The sequence below is a fragment of the Terrapene carolina genome, unplaced genomic scaffold (assembly GCF_002925995.2).
Source record: "Terrapene carolina triunguis isolate 2854851 unplaced genomic scaffold, T_m_triunguis-2.0 Scaffold235, whole genome shotgun sequence".
Classification (NCBI taxonomy): Eukaryota; Metazoa; Chordata; order Testudines; family Emydidae; genus Terrapene; species Terrapene triunguis.
The window spans coordinates 2,688,337-2,712,697 of NW_020664586.1; the positions used below are offsets into that span (position 1 = coordinate 2,688,337).

Sequence of the window (24,361 nt, forward strand, 5' to 3'; positions counted from 1 at the left end):
GGGGGGGCGGCCGGAGGCTTTTTTGCCTAGGGCGGCAAAAAAGCCAGAGCCGGCCCTGGTCTGGGGCCACAAGCAGCCATGACAAGCCCAGCGGCTCCAGCCCCTTCTCTGCAGCCCAAAGCAGAGACCTTCAGTCCCCAGCTGGTGTCTGGAGCTCTGGGCAGCCACGGGAGCAAGTGCTGAGCCACCTGGCACCGTCCTGGCCCTTGCGGAGTCACTAACAACCCGCAGCGCAGGGCCAACAGGAGCAGAGGGTCCTGCTATCCCAGCCCTGGGCTCCCCGCAGCTCTGCTGGTGCTCCTCGCTCCTGACCCGCAGCCCCTGCTGCCCTAGCCCTGGGCTCCCCCGCAGCTCTGCCAGTGCCCCTCACTCCCAAACTGCAGCCCCCTGCTACCCCAGCCCAGGGCCTCTCTGAAGTGGAGTTTGCAGTGTTTCAGCTAGTGCAGAACGGGGCCATTTGGCCGCTAGAAAAGGCCCATTCCACCCGGAAGCTACGCCAGCTTTAAACCCAGCTCCCCCGAGCTGGCAGGCTGTGCTGCTCCCCCAGGGACCCTGGTGAGGGGAGCTGGAAGAGCGGCTGGTCTCTGCCCACGTGGAGCTGCAGCCAGACCCTCCCCCGCCCCCAGACAAAGACGTGGCACTCAGCGCCCACATGACGGGCGTGCAGCTCCCCATGCCAGGGCTGAGATCACACCAGGCTCCTCATGCACTGAGCCGCCTATCTCCTGTGCTCCCATGTCAGTCCGCAGAGCCCATCACCCGGAGTCAGGCCCTTTGTGTGGCCCCCGCACTCCCGATCCCTCCCCAGCGGCAGCGTCCCGAGCTCCAGCCAGGGCACAGGCCACCCAGGACTAGGGACAAGGTAAACGGGGCCCCTTGTCAGTCAGTGCCAGGCCCCACATCCCGGGTCCTTCTGCAGAGCGGTGACCCCTTTGTGGGGGAGGAAGCCAATGGCGGGGCTTCCCCCCTGAACCTCTGGGGAGTCCCGGGAGCTGGAATCTAGAGCAGCTCAGTGGGCACATGAGACGTGCAGAGGGAAGCTCCAGCCATGCCCAGGTCAGGGCGTGTGCCCCTCGGGAGGGCAGGCGCCATTGCTGCTGCAGCACAGCGGTGGCTAGGCATAGCCGGCCTGCTGGGCCTTCTGGAGGGTCCTGGTGCCCCCCAGGGCCATGGCAGACTCACCGAGATGAGGAAGAAGACCATGCAGCTGAGGGAGAACCCGCTGGTGTAGCCCAGGTAGCCTGGGGAGAGAGGAGAGCAGGGGGTGGGCACGAGCAGAGCTGTGTGTGTCCCAGCCCATCGTCTTTGGCCCTCATGGGGTTGGCACCAGGGGGTCTGGGGCGCAGAGGCTCAGGGCTCAGTCTGCTTGGGGAGGGATGGGTAGAGATCCAGCCATGGGCACCAGCTGCCCCTCTTATCAGCTATGGGCACCAGACATGTCCCGGGCTGCTGCCTTCAGTCCCCCAGCTGGACTCTGCCCTTGGCCCAGACCCATATGGGGATGGGGCTCCAAGGGGTGAGGTGCATGGGGTGTGGGGGGGGGGCGTGAGCCCTGGCGGGGCGAGGGGCAGCAGGGAGGAGGCTGGCACAGATACCTGCGCCCACCCGACCCTGGCGAGAGGCAGACCCCACTGGCCTCCTTGTCCCTCCCCTCCTCCAGTCACAGGCTGGGCCTACCCTGCCCTCCAAACCCCTCTCCTCCCTGTTATCTCCCTTCCTTCCCCCCTGAGATTCACTTCCCCACCCCCTGTCCTCCCCCCGCCCCGGCCTGAAGCAGCCTGGCTCCCAGCCCCCGCTGCATCCCAGCTCTGTTCCCAGCTTCCCCCAACTCCCCACCCACCCGCCCCACACAGCGTTCGCCTGTCCTGCTGTGCCGGGGTGGGTGGGGGATGTGCTGCCCATCCGTCCATGCAGGAGAGCTGGGGGGGGGGCACCCACAATGCAGCACAGGCCCCTCTCTCGGGTACCCTGGACCCCCCGCGCTTTGCCCCCCAGCTGCCAGCCCCGACCTGGCCCTGAACGGGCAACTCACCGAGCTGCTTCATCAGGGCCAGGGGCAGGATGATGGTGAGGGAGATGAGGATCACCAGGTAGTTCCCGTTCAGATACCAGTCCCTGCGAAACAAGAGGCCGGGTCAGGCCCTGCAGCACTTAGCGGGGCCCTGGGACTGACAACGGCGCCTCGGTCAATACCCGCCCCCCAGCCTGGGCCAGCAACCCCCCTGTCTCAGTGGGAAGGACCAGCCGGGACTGATTCTGGGTGCCCAACACCACCGGCCCTGCCAACACCCACCCCAGTTTGCTCCTTCTCTGTGCCCATCAGCTGCCCCCTCCGCTGCACCAGCTCGGGGTCCTGCTGCAGCCCTGCTGCCTGGAGAGTCTCCCTCTGCCCACCACCCCTGCTCACTCCAAGAGTGCAACTCATGGGTCCTGAGTCTCGCCAAGACGCCCTGACATCAGCAGAGCCTGCATGGGGGGCAGTTACGGGTCAACCCTTCCTGGTCCTGAGCATCCCCCCCAATGGGCACACAGGGTGGGCAGCTCCCTACTATCCTCCCCTCCCCACCAGTTCTGCCAGTGCCCCTCAGTCCCGACCCGCAGCTCCCTACTATCCTCCCCTCCCCACCAGCTCTGCCAGTGCCCCTCAATCCCGACCCGCAGCCCCCTGCTATCCCATCTCTCTGCCCTCTGGAAGGAGTGCTGGGCTGCCCACTGGAACAGCAATGCCCTTGGCTGCCTGCCCCTGCCCAGACACATGGCCGCACCCTGCGCTGCCCCCTGGGAGGGCTCTGCCTCGAGCCACGTCTGCCTTCCCCACCCTACTCAGATGTGGCCAGAGCCCGGCTGGGCCGGAGACAGAGCTCACTCTGTGCAGGGAACACTGGGACCTTTAACGTGCCCTGGCGCTCAGCCTGGCCACACCAAGCCGGCTCTGCTGAGACTGCGCCAGGGACCGTTCCAGCTCCGGGCATCCACCTGGCCTGGACCAGATGACCTGTCCTGCAGCTCCCCCTTGCTCACCCCCATGGGCAGCTAATTCCCCCTCTTCCCCCCGATGGGGTTCCAGGCTCCTCTGTGGGACCCGACATTCTCTGGCTCAGGGTCGCCCAGCTCAGGAGGGTCCCTGGTGTTGGGGTCAGGGCCCCACTGGGGAAGCCAGGAGAAGATCCCTAGGAACGTGTGGGGAACGAGCAACCTCCTGTTCTCCTCGCCTGTGGCTGCTCCCATGGGCTGAAAACCAGGCTTGAGGCCTGTGGTGATGGGCACCCACGCTGGGTGGGACTGTAGCACAGTGCTGGGTCCACTTGCCCATCGCAGGGGTAGCGATGGTTGTGGGGACAGTGTTGCCATGGGAATGGTTTGCAGTGCCCATCGTGGGCAGTTTTACTCAGTGGGCCTGGATCTCATCTCTCCTCTCCCTCGGTGCGCCAGGAGACGCGCCACTAACTCTCCACCCCGGGCTCAGAGCAGAATCCAGCATTTTGTCGCTGCAGCGAGCCCAGCTCACAGTGCCAGGCACTGAAACCATTTGCATCAAGTAGTGGGGAGTTCCCCAGCCCGTGATTCCTGGGTAGAACCCCTGGTCCATTCCTTCCCTGAGCAAGCAGCACCGTGAACGGTGGGATTTGTGCTAGTGCTGTGTGGGTCTGCGGGGAGGGTGGGGCACGGCCCTTGGGCGCACGTGGAGCTGTTTGGAACAGTCTGAGCATTGACTGGTGCCAGGATCAGGCTTGTGAGTGGCTGCCAGGCCCAACAGCGCCCTCGCTAGGCTGTGCCTGTGCAAATGTATAGATCCAAACACCCCAGAGTTCTGGGCCTGGGTGGCTCCGGTCCAGCCGGTCTCCGCGTAACGTCCAGGGGAGAGACAGGCTCAGGATGCCTGGAGTGACCCATCCTTTGGCCTCATGGGTGCCAGGCATGGAGCTGCCTCTACGGGCCTGTGGGAAGCCAGATAGGCCGATAGAGGCACTGGGAGACAGGCTCTGGCACCCGGCACAGACGTTGGAGTGGTAGTGACACCCGCAGCGACCTCACCAGCTACTGCGTTAACCCCTCAGTGCCCGGAGGTGCCAGCCGTCCCAGCCTGGTGCCACATGGAGAGTCATACCCCAGGGAAGGCATGTGCCCAGCGGGGAGCTGGCTCTGCCCATGGGAAGGGGAAGCAGGGATTGGACGTTCCTGCTGGTTTAATCCGACACCGAAGGCTTATTCAGCTCTGGCATCAAGCTAAAATAGGAGTGACTAAATACGGCTAAATCCCTGTGCCGGGCTGGAGGCCAGATCTGCCCAGCTGCCACAGGACATGGGACACAGCTGAGCCTGGCGGAAGCCAGAGACAAGGCAGGGGGAAGTGGCCTAGAGGAGAGAGGTACAGGCAGAAAGTAGGGAGAAAGGAAATGCACCGAGGAAGGAGTGTGAGAGACAGTGCCAGGCTAGCGTGGCAGAGAGGAGGGAGCTGTGAGTGTGGCAGGAGGGTGCAGACACAGCCTGGTACAAACCGATCACCAGGAGGTGCAGGTGGCCTCTGGGTGAAAGTCCCAGGTTGGGATTCCCTGGGCAAGCTGGCTTTGCAGATTGGTGTCATGCTGTGCCTCAGTTTCCCCAACTGGGGAAGGGGGCTAACAGTGCCGGCCTGCCTCATGGTGGGGAGGAGATCAGCCCGGGGAGGCGGGAGGGCAGGGCTGGGGGCAGGGAAGCAGATAGGTGGAGTGAGAGGGGCGAGGTGCCGGGGAGGGCAGGAGACGGACCAATGGATAAGAGGAGGCAGCTGGAGTCACATGGAACATTCTCCCCCAGAGGCTGTGGGTCAGATTCAGCACAGGTCACGGGGCAGATCAGCTTTCGTGCCATCTGACCCCTAAAGCATGCCAGTCCCCAGCCAAGCACCACCCGAGAGCTGGGCTAGCAGGGGCTGCGGGTTGGGAGTGAGGGGCACCCAAAGCCATGCCAGGAGAGGGAAGAGGAGTCCAGGCTGGGATAGCAGAGGCTGTGGGTCGGGACTGAGGGGCACCCAGAGCTGTGCAGGGGAGCCCAGGGCTTGGGTACCAGGAGTCATGGTGTGTCCTGGGCTGGCCGCTTCCCCATGCAAAAGCCTCTCTCTGGTCCCCCCGTGGAGCGGGGCTGGGTCCAGCCCAGCTGGGGTTGGCCGCAAGTGGTGACTAGCACCTGGATATCAACCCCCCACGCTGCGGTCTTCCCCTAAGCAGTGTCCCTTCCCTGCCCCCCCCCAGCTGGCTCAAGCTGCTGGCCTCGGGTAGCTCCCACCCCTGCCGGGCCCCTTCTCACCCCCTGAGCTCTCCCAGGGGCCCTCGGGACGTCCCTTCTACTGCTGGCTGGGGCACTGGACCTGCTCCCGGGAACAAGGGATGGGCACTAGGGATCCCCTTCTATTTGGAGCCAGGGAGCAGTGGCTGTCAGAGGTGCTTGGTGCCCCCCCTGGGCCATGTGGTGCCTGGGCTCTCTGCACTGGGGAGACGCCCTGGGAGGGGATCCCTGGCTGGGTGGGTGAGTGGGGGGACTTGGATGCTGCAGATTCGGCTGCCCATTCCCCCTCCCCCACCGGGCCCATCCTCCTACCACCCCATTGGAGCTGGGGGGCTCAGGATCACCCACTGGGCCCCTGCTCCCCTCCCAAGCTCTCCGAGGGGCCCCCGGACATGACATGGACCCCAGGCACTGGCTGGAGCATGGCCGGTGTGTGGCCAAGCACAGGGCCCGGCCGCTTTGGGCACCAGCATGGGGCCAGGGGTCTGTGGCCAGCCGGGGGGAGAGGGGAGACGGGCACACGGGGACTCACGTGCTCTTCTCCTCCAGGTTGAGGAAGGTCTGGATCACCAGCGGCACCTCAGACTTCACGATGTACAGGTAGCTGGACATGGCTGCGGGGAACAGAGGGGCCGCGGGGCAGCCCCGGCACAGCCACATTACTGGTGCCCAGCAGACGCTGCTCTCCCAGTTGCAGCGCTGCCAGGCACTCCCCACAGCTACACCAGGGGGAAGCCTAGGCGACCCCCCGGCTGTGCCCTGGGTGTGCCAGATGGTGCCCTGGCTGGGTGAGGCCTCCATGGCCCTGGCTGGGTGAGCCTCCTGTGGGTGCCCCAGGTTGCCAGTTGTGGCTCTGTGCTGTATGGGGCAGGAGTTCTGCCCATCCCCCACCTACCTCCAATGTTCTGCAGCGTGATGGCGATGGCCGCGGCCAGCTTCCCCGGTGTGCCGAAGGCCCGGTAGCCCAGCTGCTCATAGGCACGGATCCCTGCACGGTGGAGGGAGGTCGGAGGGTGAGAGGAGCCGCAGGGGCCAGGGACCGGGGCGATGCCAGTAGGGAGCAGTGCCCAGGAATGCCAGCCCTCAGCCCTCAGCCCATGGCTAGCGGGGGGCGGGCAGGGAGCTCTGCCAGCCCTGAGACACAACCCCTCCCCCCCAGAGCACCCCAGATTTCCCAGCCCCGAGACACAACCCCTCCCCCTGCAGCACCCCGGGACCCCCAGCCTTACGACGCGACCTCTCCCCCCACAGCATCCAGGGACCCTCAGGCTCAAGACACGACCCCTCCCCCTCATAGCACCCCAGGCAACCTGGTCCCACAACACGACTGCTCCCCTGGATGGAGCCCCACACCTGTTGCATTAGGGGACTGGGAGACGACTGCATCACCCACGCGATGCTCTAACCCCTGGGCCCCCTAGGCTGAGAGCTGAGCACCCCTGCCCCCCAGTGTATTGGCCCCTGGCCCCCAGGGCCTGATCTTGCCCGAGGCACAGCCCCATTGAGGTGGGCTGCAGTGACAGGGCGCTGGGCCATGCCAGAGCCAACGTGCTTCGGGGATGATCCGTTTTGCAACCTCCAGACTTAACGTAAAACCCCACGAGTGGGGCAAACGCTATGAGCTTGGTGCCCCCGCTGTCCCCGCCTGGCACCTAGCACGCGGGGAGCACACGGCAGTGTGGTTACCTGGCCATGCAAAGGCCATTCCCCTCCAGCCGCAGGCGGTCAGTCAGCCTCAGTCCACCCACAGGGCTGGGGGTGCAAAGTAACAAGTGGGGGGAGTGGGAACCTGGTGTGTCACGTTATTGATTTGAACTGGGACCATATAGAACATGGTTGCAACCAAAGTCCTGTAGTGGTACCACATCTTGTATAAAGGGGGTCAAATGAGGTATCTAAGACAAGGTTATGGTTTAGTGGTTATGATTATGCTGTCTATATGTGTGTATCAATTTTGTAGTTGAAGTTATGAATATTGGCTCTATACTGTCTGTATTTCAAACTTATGCTATGCTTCTGGGAAACATCCCAGACAAATTTGTGTTAGCTCTGCCTAGCCTGCTTGATGGCCCATTAAGGACCATCGGCTATACAATTGACCCATTGAGGGAAGGCAGATACGCCTTGTAACTCAGCAAAGTATGCAGGGACGTGCCCATGTGACTGCAGACTCCATCTTGCTGTGATTTTCCACAGTAAGAACAAAGAGGTGTTCTTACACCTGGAAAAGACTACAAAGGGCTGATGCCTGATCTCCATCTTGTCTTCAATCCTGCTTCTTACCTCTGGAGGGACTTTGCTACAAATAGAAGCTCTACACAAAGGACTGATGACCCATCCCAGCTGGGGATGTATTCCAGAGACTTGATTTGAACCTGCAGTTTATTCTATCTCTGCTACAAGCCTGAACCAAGAACTTTGCCATTACAGTATGTAATTGATTCCATGTAATGAATTCTAACTCTCATCTATATCTTTTTCCTTTTATAAATAAACCTTTAGATTTTAGATTCTAAAGGATTGGCAACAGCGTGATTTGTGGGTAAGATCTGATTTGTATCTTGACCTGGGTCTGGGGCTTGGTCCTATGGGATCAGGAGAACCTTTTTTCTTTTATTGGGGCATTGGTTTTCATAACCATTTGTCCCCATAACAAGTGGCACTGGTGGTGAAACTGGGAAACTGGAGTGTCTAAGGGAATTGCTTATGTGACTTGTGGTTAGCCAGTGGGGTGAGACCAAAGTCTTCACTGTCTGGATTGTTTGGTTTGCCTTAGAGGTGGAAAAACCCCAGCTTTGGGCTGTAACTGCCCTGTTTTAAGCAATTGGTCCTGAATTGGCACTCTCAGTTGGGTCCCGCCAGAACCAGCCTCATTACATGGTGCAAATGGGAAAGCTGGGCCTGGAGATGACCCTCCCATCCCCACTTGCAGGGGTCTTACCCACAATCCCGGAGGACTTCAGCAGCAGGTGGATGGAGTAGCTGGACAGCAAGGCCACTGTGGTCAGGAGGAAGCTGGAATGAGACGGGAGATGAGTGAGCCGAGAGCAGAGCCCTAGGAGGCTGCATCGAGGTCGGAGCTGCTGGGGGGTCACAGGCGCTGGCATACCGTGTGGCCTGGGGGTCTCTGAGGGCCAGATTCTCCAAGGAGTGGAACCCCTGGCATTCCCATTACCTTGGGCCCCCAGCCCCTCTGTGCCTCAGTTTCCCCTTCTGAAGCAGAGGGTGTGACCGTGTTACTGATACAGGGGAGCTGTGAGGATTCACCAGCCAAAGGGCCCTGCTAGTCCCTGGTGAAAATCCACTGGGTTCAGTGCGGGCTCCAGCCAGCCCCTCTCCCTGCCCTGTGGCAGGGCTCCAGCTGCACCACGGCCTGTGCGATCCGCGTCTCGGGGTCCCACCCGCTCGCGGTGCTGGGCGGAGAGTGGAGAAGCTGCTGTCGGTCAGTGGCTCCTGGAGCCTGCAGCTGCCTTGGCATAATAGGGGGTGGGGGCTTGGAAAACCCTTGTTAACCTTGCGGAACCCAGCCAAGAGTCAAGGGCTGGGTGTTTTTTAGGAGCGGTCTCTCCCCAGTCAATGAAACGCACATCCTGTTCATCCCACGTCCTCCCCCCCCCACTGTCCTTGTGCCCGTCCTGGGGTGTTTCTGGAGGCCAGAGAGCAGTGGATCCTATTGCACCGCAGCCCACCGCAGCCAGTCACTTCTGATGCTAGTCTGTGGCCTCGGGCTTCACCTTCCCAGAAATGAGCAGAGTGAGCCCTAGCCAACCTAAAGGCCAAATCTCCATCTGTGAGCCCTGGGGCCAGCTGGGCTACTTGGGGCGATGCAGAGCCTGGGGGGGAGGGGCGGGGGGAGAGAGGGTGAAGCGTGGGAGGGATGGAGCAAAGCACTCTGGATCGTGGGGGGGTGAGCCCAGAGCCCAACCGGCTTTAGGAAACACCTCCAACCTCTTTGAAAAAGCCCTTCCACCATAGGAACGACACTCACAACTCTGCTACACAACAAACCCCAGCCAACCGCCCAGCCAAACACTGACCCAGCCACCCAAACAATTGACCACCCATCCAGCCAACCAATCAACCATTCACCCACTCAAAGAAACAACCATTCAGCCACCCAACCAATCAACCATTCACCCAGCTAATCAAACACTCACCTAGCCACTCAACCATTCACCCACCCAACCCAACCATTCACCGACCTACCCATCCAGCCAACCAATCAACCATTCACCCACTCAAAAAAACAACCATTCAGCCACCCAACCAACCAACCACCCAGCCGCTCACCCACCCAGCCAATCAAGCACCCACCTACCCAAACAAACACCCACCCACTTACTCAACCAACTGCTCACCCACCCACACAGTTCCTCAAACAACCAATCAGCCACCCACCTAGAAAAACAACAATTAAAATCACCCTGAAACAAATGAACTGAGACAACCCCATTGCGATGAATTCATAACAATCTAACCTCCCACCAATCAAGCTCTGACCCCCTCCGTGGTACAGGGAAGGCACCAGACAGTCCATTGCTGGGCAGCAGGAGATAGACACGATTGTCTGGGAGGCGCTCCGGGGTTTGGGGTGGCCTGGGGTCCCTGTTCCTCGGCACTGTTCTTGGAGACGTCATTACCCCCAGAGCTATTTACATGTTCCCAGGCATTGGCCTGCCCAGCCTCTCTCCTCCTGTTTATGGTCATTTCAAATCGCAGCCTGCCGTGTTTGCTTTGGAAGGGCCTGTGGTTCCCTCTGGCCAGCCAGGGACCTGGAGCTTTTCCTGAGGAGTCAGAGGGGGGCCGCGGATCCTCCACTGCCACAGAGCCATTGCTGGATGCAGCTGTTTTGGGATGAGATCGGAGCCATGGGGAGGTTAGGACGCTCCGAGCCGGATGGATCCATGCCCAAAGAATCCTGCTGTCCTATCCACACGAGGACTTGCCCAGCTCTCGGGACAGCTATGTCACCTGGGTGCACTGGACAAAAGGGCCCCAAACCGCCCACACCTGCGCCAGGACAAGGGCATCGCGATATCCCTGGAATGCCTGAGATCACCCTGGGTAAAATGCCACTTCACCAGGTCATGCCACGTGGCGCCAGCCTCCCCCTGGAGCCCTGCATGCTTGGTGGTGGGAGAGCGCCGAGGACCAGGGCTGGCTCTGGCTTCCAAAGTGAGATCGCTCAGGCCGCGGGGACCGGGCAAAGCCTCTAGGCTATAATGGGCTGGGACCTGCCGAGCAGAGGACGCAGCAGAGGCAATGCAGAAGGCCGGCTCCGTCTCTGCCTTGTGTCGTAGGAGTCCAATGGTGTCCCATGTGCCTGGGGGCTGCTGGCAGCTGTGTCGGGGAGAATGGAGCCAGCAAACCAGCCTCCGGCCAGGGCGCACTAAAAACAAGGCGCTGTCTGATGCGCCAATGCCTGAGAGAGCTGCTCCCAGCATGAAAGGAAGAGCCAGAGTGGAGCGCTCGTCCACATTCCAGACCTGGGAACACGAGGCAGCTCTCAGCTGGTCTGGCCCCAAAGCACAGGACAGGTTGAGTTTAAAACAGGAGACAGAGGGCGTGGGGCAGGACACCAGGATCCTATTCCTGGCTCTGGCCTACTGTGTGATGGCAGGCAAGTCACCACCCCTGTCTGCCTCAGTTTCCCCGTCTGCAGCATGGACACGCTGACACGTGTAACAGGAACCAGGGCAGCCTGGCAGTGGGATGGGGCATTTGGACTGCAGCCAGATGTCATAAGACTGGGGCCTGAAATACAGATCTGGGTTTTTGGTTCTGATTGACCCTCCACAGCCACAGCATCTGAGACCCTCATGCTCTGTAGGGTATTCAGCCTCGCAGCCTTCCTGCCTGGGGTAGGGCAGTTCCATTACCCCCCATACAAATGGGGAAACCAAGGCACAGCGCCTGAGTGACTCACATACAATGTCATAAGCCGATCCCCCTAACCACCTTTTCACAGCTTCTCGCCCAGCCTGGTGCATGGCTCTAAGAACAGGATAAGGTCCTGGCTAATTAATGCCCTTTTACTTTCCGCTCAGATCCGTTGTCATTAGTCCCGCTAGGTAACAAGGCATCTGCCAGCGTCGTTTGCATTTGAATGGGCTTTTCCTCAGCAGTCTCCTAGGGAAGGAGATTTTCTTTTCTCTCCTGCCATCCCCAGAATCTTGGGGCGAGTTCGTAGCTAGGGGGGACCGGGCAGCGCGGATGGCAGGGTTCTCCATCAGCTGGAGGTTCGTCTCTGGATCTGTTTGTCCTGGTTTTACTCCAGTGTAAAAACACTTTCCTATCAGTAAAGGGAACCCCCCCCCCCGCCCCAACATCCACCTGAGTTCTGCTGTGATGCGGAGAGCTGAGCGCACGTGGCTTGCCATGTTGCATAGCTAATCAGCAACCTGGACACAGCCTCAGTCATTTCACGGCACAGATCCCCACCAGGGAGTCCTGAATGCTGGTTTTGTTAAAGCGTGAGGGCTAGAAAACCCATGGGGCTAGAAACAGGTTTGTGCCCTGCGTACATACTCCAGGATAAATCAGGCGTGACCCCTCTGCAGCCAGCAGGAATGGGCTGTGGGGTCAGGCCAGTTGCCCCCATGTGGTTTAGGAGATGGATTTTCCCCACAGCAGCAGCCTGGACCTTTTGAATGGGAACCAGGAAGTGAAACCGAGAGAGCAAACTCTATTCTCTTGGCTGAGCGGGATGCAAACAGTCATGGATCCACTCCAACCCCCTGCAGTTTGACGCTGCTCCTTTCTGGAGTGGCCCAATCAGGGCCGAGACCCTGCTGCACCAGGTACTGTACAAGCACATGCAGGCGTGGTCCTCGCCCCGAAGAGCAGCCGTGAGTAACCGGGAACTGGCATGGAACAGTGGGCGTAGCAGAGACTTTGGGTCTATTTCCAGCTCTCTCATCAACTGGATGGGCCACCGTAGTTGAGTCTCTCTCTGGCTTGCTCTGTGCCTCAGTTTCCCCATCTCTCAAGGGGAGATTATGGCACTGCACCACTCCCTGGGGCTTGTGGGACGAGCCTGCTGGAAAACTTCCATCGAAACATTTTTCCATGGGGAAAATACTGTTTTGATAAACCGACATTTCCTGTGAAATCATAATGGTTTGGACGAAATTTCACTTAGAAAAAAAATGGTTGGAAAAAAAAAAAAAGGTTGAAAAGCTCCGAACGGGACTGCTGATTTTTCATTGTGAAATACTGCTTCATTTTCTAGCAAAACCAGAACGAACCCCATTTCTCAAAGGTTGCAATGGAGATTGGAATGTTTCGATGGCCCTAAACCAGAGTTTCCAGAATTTCATTTTTTGGAAAATTTCCAGTGGTTTTGGAATCTCCCTTGAAATCTCGCTTGTTTCATGGGTGCAGGAATCCGGGGCCAACTGACTCTGCTCAGGAGGCTGCCGTGCTACGTGCACTGAGACACACGTGGAAGAGGAGGGCAAAGCAGGACTTGTCTCCAAGGCGCCTGCGAAGGTTTCGTGAGCAGCAGCGCATCTGTGGTTGTTTTAAATGCAAACCCAGGAGGCTATGGCCAGGGGCTCAGGCCGGGGGCTCTGGGAAGGGCCAGACACCATGGAGCCAGGCCTCGCTGAGTCCTAGCCGAACGTGTGAGTAAGTAGCAGAACCGTCCCAGGAGCAGGTACTCCTGGGCTCTGGAGGGGGCTGCCCTCAGGGATGAGTTGGTTCAAGGCTCCAGCCAGGGCGCTCAGGACTGCGGTTTGGCCTGCCTGCGCTAACCTGCCTCAGCACCAGGGTCCATGAAAGCAGCTGGCCTGGGGTGTCATCCGGCCTCAAAGGAACTCCCTCCACAGAGCCAACCCCACAGACAGGACAGTAGAGCTTGCTGCAGACCGGATACCACAGTGATGGGCACATGATAGCTAGCTAGATGGTACCCTCCCCCTGCTGCCCATATCCATCCTGCCCAGCCGATGGCCCCCACCCAGCCATGCCCAGCCAGTGCCCCCCCCACCCATCCCCATCTTGCCCAATCGGTGCCCCCCAGCTCTCCATCCCCATCCCCCCCAGCCACTTGTTCATATCCTGCCCAGCTGGCACTCACTCCCACTCTTCTCCTCCCCCTGTACTGGAGCCTGGCACTGCCAACAACAAGGCGGATGACACTGTGCCCATGCGGAGGGCACGGGATTGACAGGGCACTGCTTGTAGGGACACGTGACCGAGATGAGCACCAGCTCCTCATGACCTGCAGACACCCCCCCCGCCAGAAGCTGGAGGGGCAGTGATCCCAGGTCACCCCGCAGTGCCCGGCTGGTTGGGTGGCCTCGTGGCTACGTGTTCCCAGTGCCATCCAACCCGGCCCCAAAGGCGAGCAGCAGTGCTAATCTCTCCGGTCACACAGTCCGGAGTTTATTACCACGCCAGGGGCTGAGCTAGGCAGGCCTTCCACCTCTGCCTGGCACGTGGCCCTGTGGGTGACAGCTTCCCCGGGGCCGGCATTGGGGGATCCTTCTGAGGGGCTGCACAGAGCGACACCAGCTGCTGAAAGGCTTCTGGGGCCCACCGACCACTGCCCAGTGGATGGGACACTGGGGGTCGGCGGTGCTTGGAGGCACCCAGCAGTGGAAGGATGGCTTAGTGGTTAATCCCCAGCCTGGGCTGTGGCCGATCTGGGGTCAATGGGCAGCTGTGGCACAAACTTTGTGGCTAGGGGGTCTCAGTTCCTCATCCCATCCTTGTCCATTTAGCTGGCCTGCCCCTTGGGGCTGATGCCAGCTCTGGCTGGGGGTGCGTACAGCGCCTGGCACAAGGGGGCTGGGTCTTGGGGAGCGCCCTGCAGCCCCGCAGGATGGCAGAAGGCACCCTGGAAAGCTGCCCTCCTGGGTCATTTCCCCTCCCTGGCTGCAGGGACCTCCCACCTCTATCGGTCAATGGAAAATCGGCTTCTCGGAAGCTGCGGGAAGCCTGGAGCCAGCCAGGCCTTGGCTGCCCTCTCTGCTTTGTTTGAACAGTTGTGAGTGGTGCCACAACCAGCAACGACCCTGGGGTAAGTCCACAGCTGCCGGCGGCCCTGCTGCTCCCGCCAGCGGGGAACAGGAGGGCGGATCCACCAGCTCCTCATTAAGGCCGCAGCCTAACAAGGAGGTGGGAAGCAAAGGATGCTAGGCAGCCGCCCCCTTCACCCACCACCGCCAGCCGCCAAGCAGCTCCTCAGCCCCGCAGAGAACCAGGCGGCTGCTGACCAGGCGACCTGGGCAGCTGGGGCAGCTAGGCAGAGCAGCCAGCAGAGCTACGCAGCACATAGCGGCTATGTGGGCACCCCAGGGTGCTGGGCCGGCCCTCTGATTGCTCCTCTCTCAGTGCTGGGGGATCCTCACACCCCACAGTGTGTGTGTGTGGGGTGTCAAGGGCGATCGCTGGCTCTGATGCCGTGTAATGCCAAACACACTTGCTGGAAACACAAGGCTGGCTTAAAACCCCCTGGGTGTCTCAGCAATACATGCCCCTGCCTTCCGTTTCCTGAGCCATTGGGGGCAGTTTTCAAGCATTTCCCTGCAAACGGGAGGGCCAGAAACATCCTTCTTCTCCCAACGCAAGCAGAGATTTGCCCCCTAATCACCTGACTCCAGGAGCTGGGGCTTTAGGAAATCCCCTTATCACAGAATCGTAGCCATATGGTGAGGCGTGTGATCACATTCCCAGAACTGGCAGCTGGGGAAGATGGTGAAGGCTCAGCGAATTGCATGGACACAGGCAGCCGGTTTATAAGCCTCCTACAGAATTTGATAACAGGGAGACGATTCTCTATTCAGCTCTATATGTTAGTTGGGAACGGCCATGCAAATTATGGGGAGCCGTTTCCAAAGTAGCGGCTGATTCTGGGGTGTGCAAGCCGGTGGGCCTGCTCAGAAGGGCTCAGCATCCACCACCGCAGCAGGTGCTCAGCAGGTGTGAATCAGAGGTGTCTCGTAGACCTTGACTTGAGTGCTGTGGAGCCTGGTTGGTTTTATCACCAGGCGGTTCTGCAGGACTGGTCTGGAGTGTGTGTCTGTCAGGTAGGTCTGAATCTGCATCTGGGTCCATGTGCGCGAGTGTGAGTGGGGGGAGGGGGTCTATTAGACACGGCTGCGAATTCCCCTGTAAGCCAGTGTGTGTGTTTGCACTGTGATGCCCTCCTGGGCCCACCAGAAAGCCGTGACGACCAAGTGTCAGCCATTCCCGGCCCAGACTGAGAAAGCCTGTGGATAAAACTGTAGCCTTGGCAGTGTGGCCCATGCCAAAGGGAGCGGCAGGGGGTCCTGGTGGGTCTAACAATGCGCTTAATCAGGAGGCCTGGGAACTGCAGAGATCAGCTAACCTGTATCTACACCCCCGTCTGGTCTGGGCGCATGGAAGGGGAACTGTCAGCACAGGCGGGGGACACAGCGCCAAACTGGTGGTGGGAAAAGCACACAAACCTCTCCAGGTACTGCCAGGTAACACGTGTTACCGATGGGCAAAATCAAAGGGGCAAATGCCAGGCCAGGAAGGAACCAGGACTTGTAATTCTATTTTGTTCCAGATGGGTTGGTATCCTGCCTCCTTGCCACAGCATCTGAGTGCCGGTCAGTCGTGCAGCAGGTGATGTGGCTGGCATCTGTTGTGTGTGGTCTGCTCTCTCTCACCTTTCCTCAGGCGGCAGGGGGGTGGGGGCTGCATGCACTGCGGAGGGGCTGGGTTGGGCAGCATTTGGTTTGATTTGTCCACGCTGCTTTGGGGAGAAGGGGTCCTTGGGCCACAGAAGCGGCGGTGCTGCGCCCAGATCTCCCCCGGACCTTCGGGCAGAGGCAGGGGCTCCATGTGCCAGCGGAAGCCCATCTCACTGGTGCGTGGCTGCGTTCGATACCAGCTGAGGTTCTCTGAGTGCTGCAAGCGTTGCGCCCAGCTCTGGTGTGCAGCTGTATTCTAGCTGAGAGATGACGGAGGTGCGAATAACTCCGGCCAGGTCATCATGACAGGGCAACCTCGCCTAGAGTGCCCTCCAGCAGCAGGGTGCAGCATGACAGGCGTCTCCAGCCTCAGTTTCTCTTCCTGGTCCCGCCATGCAAGGAAGAGTCACTCAAAGCTGGCCTCCAAACTCATTGTATCAATCAACTCCCAGGCCGTCGCTCCACACACAACTCCCACAGCAAATATTGAAAGGTCCAACATTCCCCGCTACAGGAGTCTGGCCTCCAAGTCTGGAGCAGTCCTGCGATCCCTGGCCACAGCCCTGTTCCCCAGGGCTCCCTGCCTGGCAGTGACCCATCTTCCCACACCTCTTCACCCAGAGAGCTCCTGGCAGTCCTACCCCTCCCACAGCAACCCTCCGGCTTCTGGGCTCGGCTGGTTTTTCCCCTTTTCCTGGGGGTCCTTGCCCGGGCATCAGCTGGGGTCGCACCGGCACGCCCGTTCCAGCTCCTCCGTGTCTCTCGCTGATTCCTCTCTAGTTCGGCCTCACTCCATCTCCCTCCCTCTGGAGCCCGGTGCCTCCCGAGCCCCGGATTGAATCGACTGATTGCGGCATCAACCGTTCACTGGGGGAGACTGCCTCGTGGCCCAGAGCCTCCAGTGTGATTCCTCTGCTCACCAGCACCGCCCCCAGCTCGCTCGGCTTCAGCCCCAGCCAGCCGCTCTTCACCCATGAGCTGGTCTCGCCCGCGCCTGGGCTGTCCTGGGGGCTCTGGCAAGGTCGGATGTGGTGCAGGATGGGTCAAGCTGGGGGTTGGCTGCATATCGCGACGCTGGCCCTTGGCAGATCTGTGTGGGGGAGGGGAATTGGGGCCTGTCGGGGGTGGGGTGTCGAGAGCTGGCGGTGGAGCAGACAGTGCACTGAGTTGTGCTGCGTCGAGGGGTGTCAATCGCAGCTCCTGGGGCGGAGACATGTCTGGCCCCTGCCGTGTTTGTCTCCAGGGGGAATCCCCCGTGTCTGGCTGATTGCTCTGGGGCAGTGGGAGGCCGGGAGGGTACCGTGGGCTCTTGTCTCTGCCAACATGCCAGCATTGTGCCAGTGGGATCACCAACGGCATTGGGATCCCAGCTGGGCCAGCCACCCACGGGCCCTCTGCCCATCCCTGCTCCTGTCAGCCAGCATGGCCACAAAGCTGCGGGGCAGCTCAGGCAGGGTCAGCCACCAACAGCAAGTGCAACACCCCCAGCGTGCAAACACTGAGTGTGCGTGTCCACCCAGCGCACGCCCCTCACACCCCTCTATCCATCCATCCATCTATCCCCATACACACCCTTCTATCCATCCATCCATCCCCACACCCCTCCATCCATCCATCCATCCATCCATCCATCCATCCCCATACACACCCCTCTATCCATCCATCCATCTATCTCCATACACACCCTTCTATCCATCCATCCATCCCCACACACCCCTCCATCCATCCATCCATCCATCCATCCATCCATCCATCCATCCATCCCCATACACACCCCTCTATCCATCCATCCATCCATCCCCATACACACCCCTCTATCCATCCATCCATCCATCTATCCCCATACACACCCTTCTATCCATCCATCCATCTATCCCCATACACACCCCTCCATCCATCCATCGATCCATCCATCCCTCCCCATACACACCCCTCTATCTATCCATCCATCCATCCTTCCCCACACACCAGCCTCTATCCATTCATCCATCCATCCATCCATCCATCCCCATACACCCCCGTTCTCATCATTGGGTTAGTATCCACCCACCCACTTGCCCAGGCTCTCACATTGCTGCCATGCCCGGCTAGGAGTTACTGTCCTTTCCCATTTGGACCCACACAGGCCAAAGAGCAGATTCAGTCCCCGAGTGTGGGCCAGCCCCCCCCCCCCCCCCCCAGCCGCGCCCAACCCCCCGGCACGAGGTGTGTGGAAAGCTTCACTCACAGGAAGAGGAGGATGCCGGTGTTGGCCATGGCGTACGCCAGACCCAGGATGCCGCTGCCCATGATGGCATTGCTGAGGTTGAACACGGACATGCCAAAGGAGGTCTTCCCTTCGAACTGCACAGACGGGACACAGAGGGTCATGCGCTGTGGCTGGGCAAAGCCCGGCCCCCTGTGTCCCTAGCTGGAAATACCCCCATGTCCCCTGCCCCCCAGTACCAGCCACTTACACAGAGCGATGCCTTCGGAGCATCCCAGCTAACCCTCTGGGCTACTACTGGTACCAGCACCTCCGTCACTGCCCAGGGTACATTCCTCCTTCCTAGGGGCTGTTATTTCCCTTGTAATCCCTCTTCCTCAATATCCTGCCTCCTTGCCCTAAGCTGGGCACCTCCGTGACAGCCTCACTTCCACAGCCTGGCTCTTCAACGCCAGCTGTAGTTGCTCCTGCTCTTATATCTAGAAGGCCCCGCTGTGACGCTGGCACATCAGGGGCCAGCTCATGCCAAGGCCCTAGGTGTCGACTGACCCATGACAAGCACACAGCTGGAGCCAGCCTGACTCCCTGGGCGTTAGCCTTATTAACCTCAGTATTAGCATTATACAAATGGGCTTAGTGGTTGGACGTGCTGGAATGCTGTGAGTCGCTGCCAGCATTAATCTGGTTTATAAAATCTTTGTCCCATGCTAGGAGGTAACAGTGAAGTGTTCGCTCTGAAACTGGCAACCACCAGACAGGAGAGAAGCACTAACCGGTGTGAATGGAGCGTGAACAGGAGGTGTCAGCTCCAGCCCAACCAAGGAAGCCCAGTGACACCAGCCGAACCCTTGTGGAACATCAGAGGACAAAAGATTTCTGTTGCTTGCTGCCCCCTACCCCAAGAGGAGCCAGGCTCCTGGATTCCTCCCAGCAGCTGAATTTGCATCTCAAAGCAGAACCGGGGGAGGAATAAAAAGCCCTGACAAGGAGGAACTGGATCTTTTATGCTGCTTGGACTCTGAGGGGCAAGGATTACTGGGCATAAGCAAGAGATTCCCAGTGCTTAGCCTGGGTTAGCCACAAAGGACAGATAGAGCCTGCTTAGCAGAGAAGCCTCTATTACTTTTTGAAACATAAGACTGGAATTAATTTGGGTGTGTCTGTGTTTAGCTGCTTTAACCTCTCAAAGAGCTCTCCTCTTTCCTTTTCCTAGTCAATACATCTGTAGAGCCGTGATACTCCGAGCTCAGCCGGTCAGGAGCCAAATTAGCGAGCAACATGCTAAAAGGGCCCCAGTCATGTGAATTCCTTGTTTCATTGACTATATATATATATATACACACTATTCTCACAGCACAATGATTGGCCGAGTATTCTACAGTCAGTTAATAACACAATACAAGCATCCTGATTGGTTACTAACTTGGATTGGTTAATAATGAAATCATATGGGGCTTTAACATCATGCGTTGTGAACAGCTGCAGGAGACACGTTCAAGAGCCACTTGCGGCTCCCGAGCCTCACTCGGAGTATCACTGCGCTAGAGAGTTTATTACAGGACTGGCTACAAGCGCTGTCTATGGGTGAGATCTAAGGCACAGGCGCCGACTTTCTAATGTGCTGGGGGGTGCGCCCCCTTGCTCCACCCTAGGCCCTGCCCCCACTCCACCTCTGCCCCCAAACCTCACCCCCACCCTGCCTCTTCCCGCCGCTTCCCTGCCCTCCCCGTCCCCTGCCCTGAGCATGCTCCACCCTCGCTCCTCCCCTCTCCCCCATCCATCCCAGTGCCTCCCGTACACCACGGAACAGCTGATTGTGGCGGGTGGAAGGTGCTGCAGGGCAGGGGGAAGCGTTGATTGGCAGGGCCAGCCAGTGGGCGGGAGGTGCTGGCGGGAGGCACTGCTAGGGAGGCTGCTCAGCACCCACCATTTTTTTTCTGTGGGTGCTCCAGTCGGTGCCTATGGTCTAAGGTGCAATTGACCTGGGGTAAGTGACGGGTCCCTTGGGACTGGGAGTAACCTGACTATTGCTGTGATCCTTGGCATGAGGGACCCTCTGTGACAAAGGCAGACTCGCCTGGGTGGCAGGATAGATCGGAGCGCCCAAAGGGATGGTCAGTGACTCCAGGATTAGCCTGTTCTAGCGCCTGAGGAATTCACACTTGGTGAAATCTAAGTGTAGAATTCACAGCCAGTTAGGGTTGGTGCCCTGCTCTTGGGCCCCTGCAGAGCAGCCTGGCAACCGGCTCAATTCCTAGGGAGCAGGCCAAAAGGGCAGCCATCGAGTCCATGTAACAAGCCCACTCGCCCACCCCCAGGGGTCACCAGCACTAAATGCAAGAGCTCTGATCACCCGAGCTAAGGGAAAAATTGCATAAGCTGTGAGCAGCAGTAGTAGGCTTTTATCCTTTAGGTGGACCAGCCACTAGAGGGCAAATGGGTCACACATGCTAAACTGGAGGTTTATGGTGAAACCAAAGAACCCGGGAGATCTCTCCAGCTCTCTCTGTGCCCCAGGGAATGAGCTCAGGGGGCAGCCCATGGTGGCAGGGGGCTGGACCTGGATTTCCCGACTCCCACTCCCCTGCCCTGCCCCTGCTCTGCAGTGAAGGGCAGTGGGTCTGTGCCCTGCCTGAGGGCCAGGCTCTTGGCAAGCAGCACGAGGAGGTGCTTGGCCTGCAGTCACCCCACCAGCCACTCTCCTGCCTGGACTCACATCCGTGAAGTGGGTCTGCTTCTTGTCAGGGCCCTGGGGCAGGAACTCCTCCATCTCCGCCACGGTGGGCTGGGGCTCTTCAAACCTGGAGTAAGGTGGGGCGGGGGAGAGAAGAGCCATAAACCATGCTACCTTTCCCTGGCGCCACCTGGGCTGCCCATGCCACCTCCCAGGCTACAAGGCAGAACAGGGCCATGCCACTCCATCTCCTCCACCTCCCACAGCTCCCACTCCAGGGCGCTCCGCTGGCCAGGAGGCTCCAGCCTGCCCCTGGGGAGCCTTATCTCTGCTGGCACCCCGGGGTGGGGGGGGAAGGTATATCAGAGGGTCCCTGAGTGACTGGCACCAATCCCTCACCCTCCTCCAGCACCAATACTCCAAGGGGCTCAAAGTGCCCTACAAACACAATCCCCTCCAGGCAGGGGGAGCACCAGGATCCCCTGGGGAAACTGAGGCAGAGAGGGGCTGGGACTTCCTCAGCATCACCCCGCAAGGCAGCAGATCCCAGCTCTCCTGTGTCCAGTCTTAATAGACTCCCACTGCTCCTGGCTGCGCTGGGGTGTGTGGTCCCGTCATTCTCCTCCTTAGAAGCAAATTCTTCCCCAGGCTCAGGCTGGAGCTGGCCCTTTGAGGTCAGACTGCACCATGCTGCTTGGAGCAGGACCTGCCCATGCAGCTTAGCCCCCCCCCCCCCGTGCCTGCCTGTGTCCCCCCACGCTGCCGCTCAGCCGGGCTCCCCATCAATCCGCCTTGCCGGCCTCTCAGTCCTTCTGGCTCTTCTCTGAACGCCCAGCAATGGGGCGTTCTCGTACGGGATCCAAGGGGCTGCTCCACTGAGACCCTAGACAGGGATCAGCCCCCCCACACTTTGTTTTCTTGGCTGCCTGTTGCAGAGCTGTGGTGGGGGGGTCATGGGGCAGGAGTGGAAGGCATGCGGTGTGGGGGGGAGCCCAGGGTTGGTCTAGCTGGGGGCTGTGGGTCAGGAGTGAGGGGCACCAGCAGAGTTAGGGGCTGGGGAGAGCCCAGGGCTGGGCTAGCAGGGGGCTGCAGGTTGAGAGTGAGGAGCACCAGCAGAGTTGGGGGGTGGGGAGAGCCCAGGCAGGGCCGGTTTTAGGAAGTGCGGGGCCCGATTTGAATACCTGGCAGTGGTCCGGGTCTTCGGCGGCACTTCGGCATGGGTCCTTCACTCGCTCCGGGTCTTCCGCGGCACTGAAGGACCCGCCGTCGAAATGTCGCCGAAGACCTGGAGCGAGTGAAGGACCCGCCGCCGAAGTGCCACCGAAGACCCAGACTGCTGTTGGGTGAGTAAAAAAAATAAAAAGGCACCTAAGTTAGGCGCTCTTCTTTAGGGCGCAGGGCCCTCTTAGGCGCGGGGCCCAATTCAGGGAAATTGGGGGAATCGGCCTAAAGCCAGCCCTGAGCCCAGGGCTGGGCTAGCAGGGGGCTGCAGGTTGGAAGTGAGGAGCACCAGCAGAGTTGGGGGGTGGGGAGAGCCCAGGGCTGGGCTAGCAGGGGGCTGCAGGTCGGGAGTGAGGAGCACTGGCAGAGCTGCGAAGGGGACACTTGCATGGCACCTGCCTTCACTGTGCCTAGATCTGGCAAGGGTTCCTAACCCATCCCCTGCCGGCGCAGGAAGACAGAATGACCCTGTCTCTCAGCTGGCTCCAGCCAGGCAAGCCCCTGCCCTCTGCCCACGTGCTGGGGTTACCTGGCATTCCCCACCAAGGGGATGGCCGAGGCGTTCACAGCATATTTCCCATTGGGCACCAGCTCCACCAGCTCTGTCTGGATGGGGATCTCTGCGGGGTCCATCTCTGCCGGACTCACTGGAGCGACGGTGCTGGCTGTGGGAAGGAAGGAAAGTCAGTCATACTCCTTTTGAGACCCTGGAGAATGACGTCTCCCCATGGGGCTGGACCAGGCGGCAGAGCACAGATCGGGGCTCAGTGGGGCTGGAAACACAAACATGTATCCGGGCCGCGGGCTCGGAGCTTGACCTGCCCGAAATCCCACCTTGGTCTGGCTTCCAGGTCTAAATTGGTCTCCCCCGGGCACGTGGAAATGCCAGTGGGGTCACCCACCAGTCTGCTGCCATCCAGCTGCCCTCCCTTCCCAGCCGGCAGCCACAGAGCCAGGCTAACCACAGGGTCCTGCATCTGCCCAGGGCTATGGCACGGGGGGCGTCCGCATTGACCCTTCCTGGGCCTGCTGCTAAGGGGCCACCAGCTCGAAGCTGACACACCCAGGGGCTTCCCCATGGGCACTGGAAGGAAATCTCACTGGGGCCTGGTGAGAGCTGACGAGCTGTCTCCCAACACCGGGAGACACGCTCCCCTCCCCGGGCAGTGCACAGCACAGCACGGCACTGCCCCCGCCCGCCCTGTGCTGGGCACAGCTCTACAGGGGGGGTAGGGAGAGAGAATAACCTGCTTGGTACCACGGGTTTCCAGTGGCACCTGGGTGGGGGGAGGATGCTTCCCTGCTGTGAGAGGCACTCAAAGACGGCCCTAGATGGCCAGTCCCTCATTCACGCCGTCTCCGCTGGGTCATCCTGATGGGCTCCACCTGGGCACAACTGTGAAAAACACCTGGGAGCGGCGACTCACCCAGCCCCCAGCTGAGCCCATCTGACCCACGCACGCTCTGTACTGGCTGCCAGGCGAGCTCTGGATAGCCTACAGGGACCCTCGAGCACTCCAAACCCAGGCTGTGCCAGGGTGGCATTATTACCACCCCCACCTGCCGTGCCAACGCCCACCCAGAAGGCCAGCACGTCTGTGGAGTGAGCCCCTTTCCAGCTGCCAGCAGCACCCCTGCCATCACACCGCTGTATAACCCCCTGGAGCGCCCACCCCTGGAATTCTGTGCCCAGGTCTGCTAGTCCCAGGAGAGAACGGAGTTAGTAAAGGTTCAGAGAAGGGCACCAAGGATGATCCAGGGTATGGAACAGCTTCCAGGTGAGGAGAGGCCAGACAGAACAGGGCTGTAAAGCTTAGACAAGAAATGACTGACGGGGGACGTGAGAAAGGTCGATGAAATCATGACCGATGAAGAGAAGGTGAGTAGAGAAGCATTATTCACCCTGTCCCACAACACAAGAACCAAGGGTCACCCGATGAAATGAACAGGCAGCAGGTTTCATACAACCAAGAGGAAGGACTTCTTCACACAACACACAATTAACCTGCGGAACTCATTGCCAGGGGATGTTGTGATGGTCAAAAGTATAAGAGGGTTCAAAAAAGAACTAGGTAAGTCAATAGAAGATAGGTCCATCAGTGGCCATTGGCTAAGATGGCTAAAGATGCCACCCCATGCTTGGGGTGACCCTAAACCTCTGACTGCCAGAAGCCAGGAGGGGACCACTCTCCCAGAAGCTCAGAGACAGGATACTGCGCAAGACGGACCATTCACAGACAAGGTCAGATCCCACATTGCTGTCCTGGGCAACACAGTATGGGGAGGAGGTGAACAGCCCTGAGTGGTGAAAGAACAGGTTAAGGACTA

The 24,361-nt window shown here is 59.8% G+C and overlaps 1 protein-coding gene across 1 annotated transcript in view; it reads right to left on the minus strand.

Moving 5' to 3' along the window:
• The window catches only part of SLC38A3 (solute carrier family 38 member 3), a 76,637-nt gene that overhangs the window by 12,255 nt on the left and 40,021 nt on the right, over positions 1–24,361 (minus strand). Inside the window, exons 2-9 of the mRNA XM_024193624.2 lie at positions 22,563–22,698; positions 20,855–20,939; positions 18,160–18,275; positions 8,207–8,280; positions 6,161–6,253; positions 5,798–5,879; positions 2,033–2,115; positions 1,183–1,241 (exon numbers count right to left, since the gene is read on the minus strand). Coding sequence (XP_024049392.1) covers positions 1,183–1,241; positions 2,033–2,115; positions 5,798–5,879; positions 6,161–6,253; positions 8,207–8,280; positions 18,160–18,275; positions 20,855–20,939; positions 22,563–22,666 — 696 coding nt within the window. The 5' untranslated portion in view covers positions 22,667–22,698. The remainder of the gene's footprint in view (positions 1–1,182; positions 1,242–2,032; positions 2,116–5,797; positions 5,880–6,160; positions 6,254–8,206; positions 8,281–18,159; positions 18,276–20,854; positions 20,940–22,562; positions 22,699–24,361) is intronic.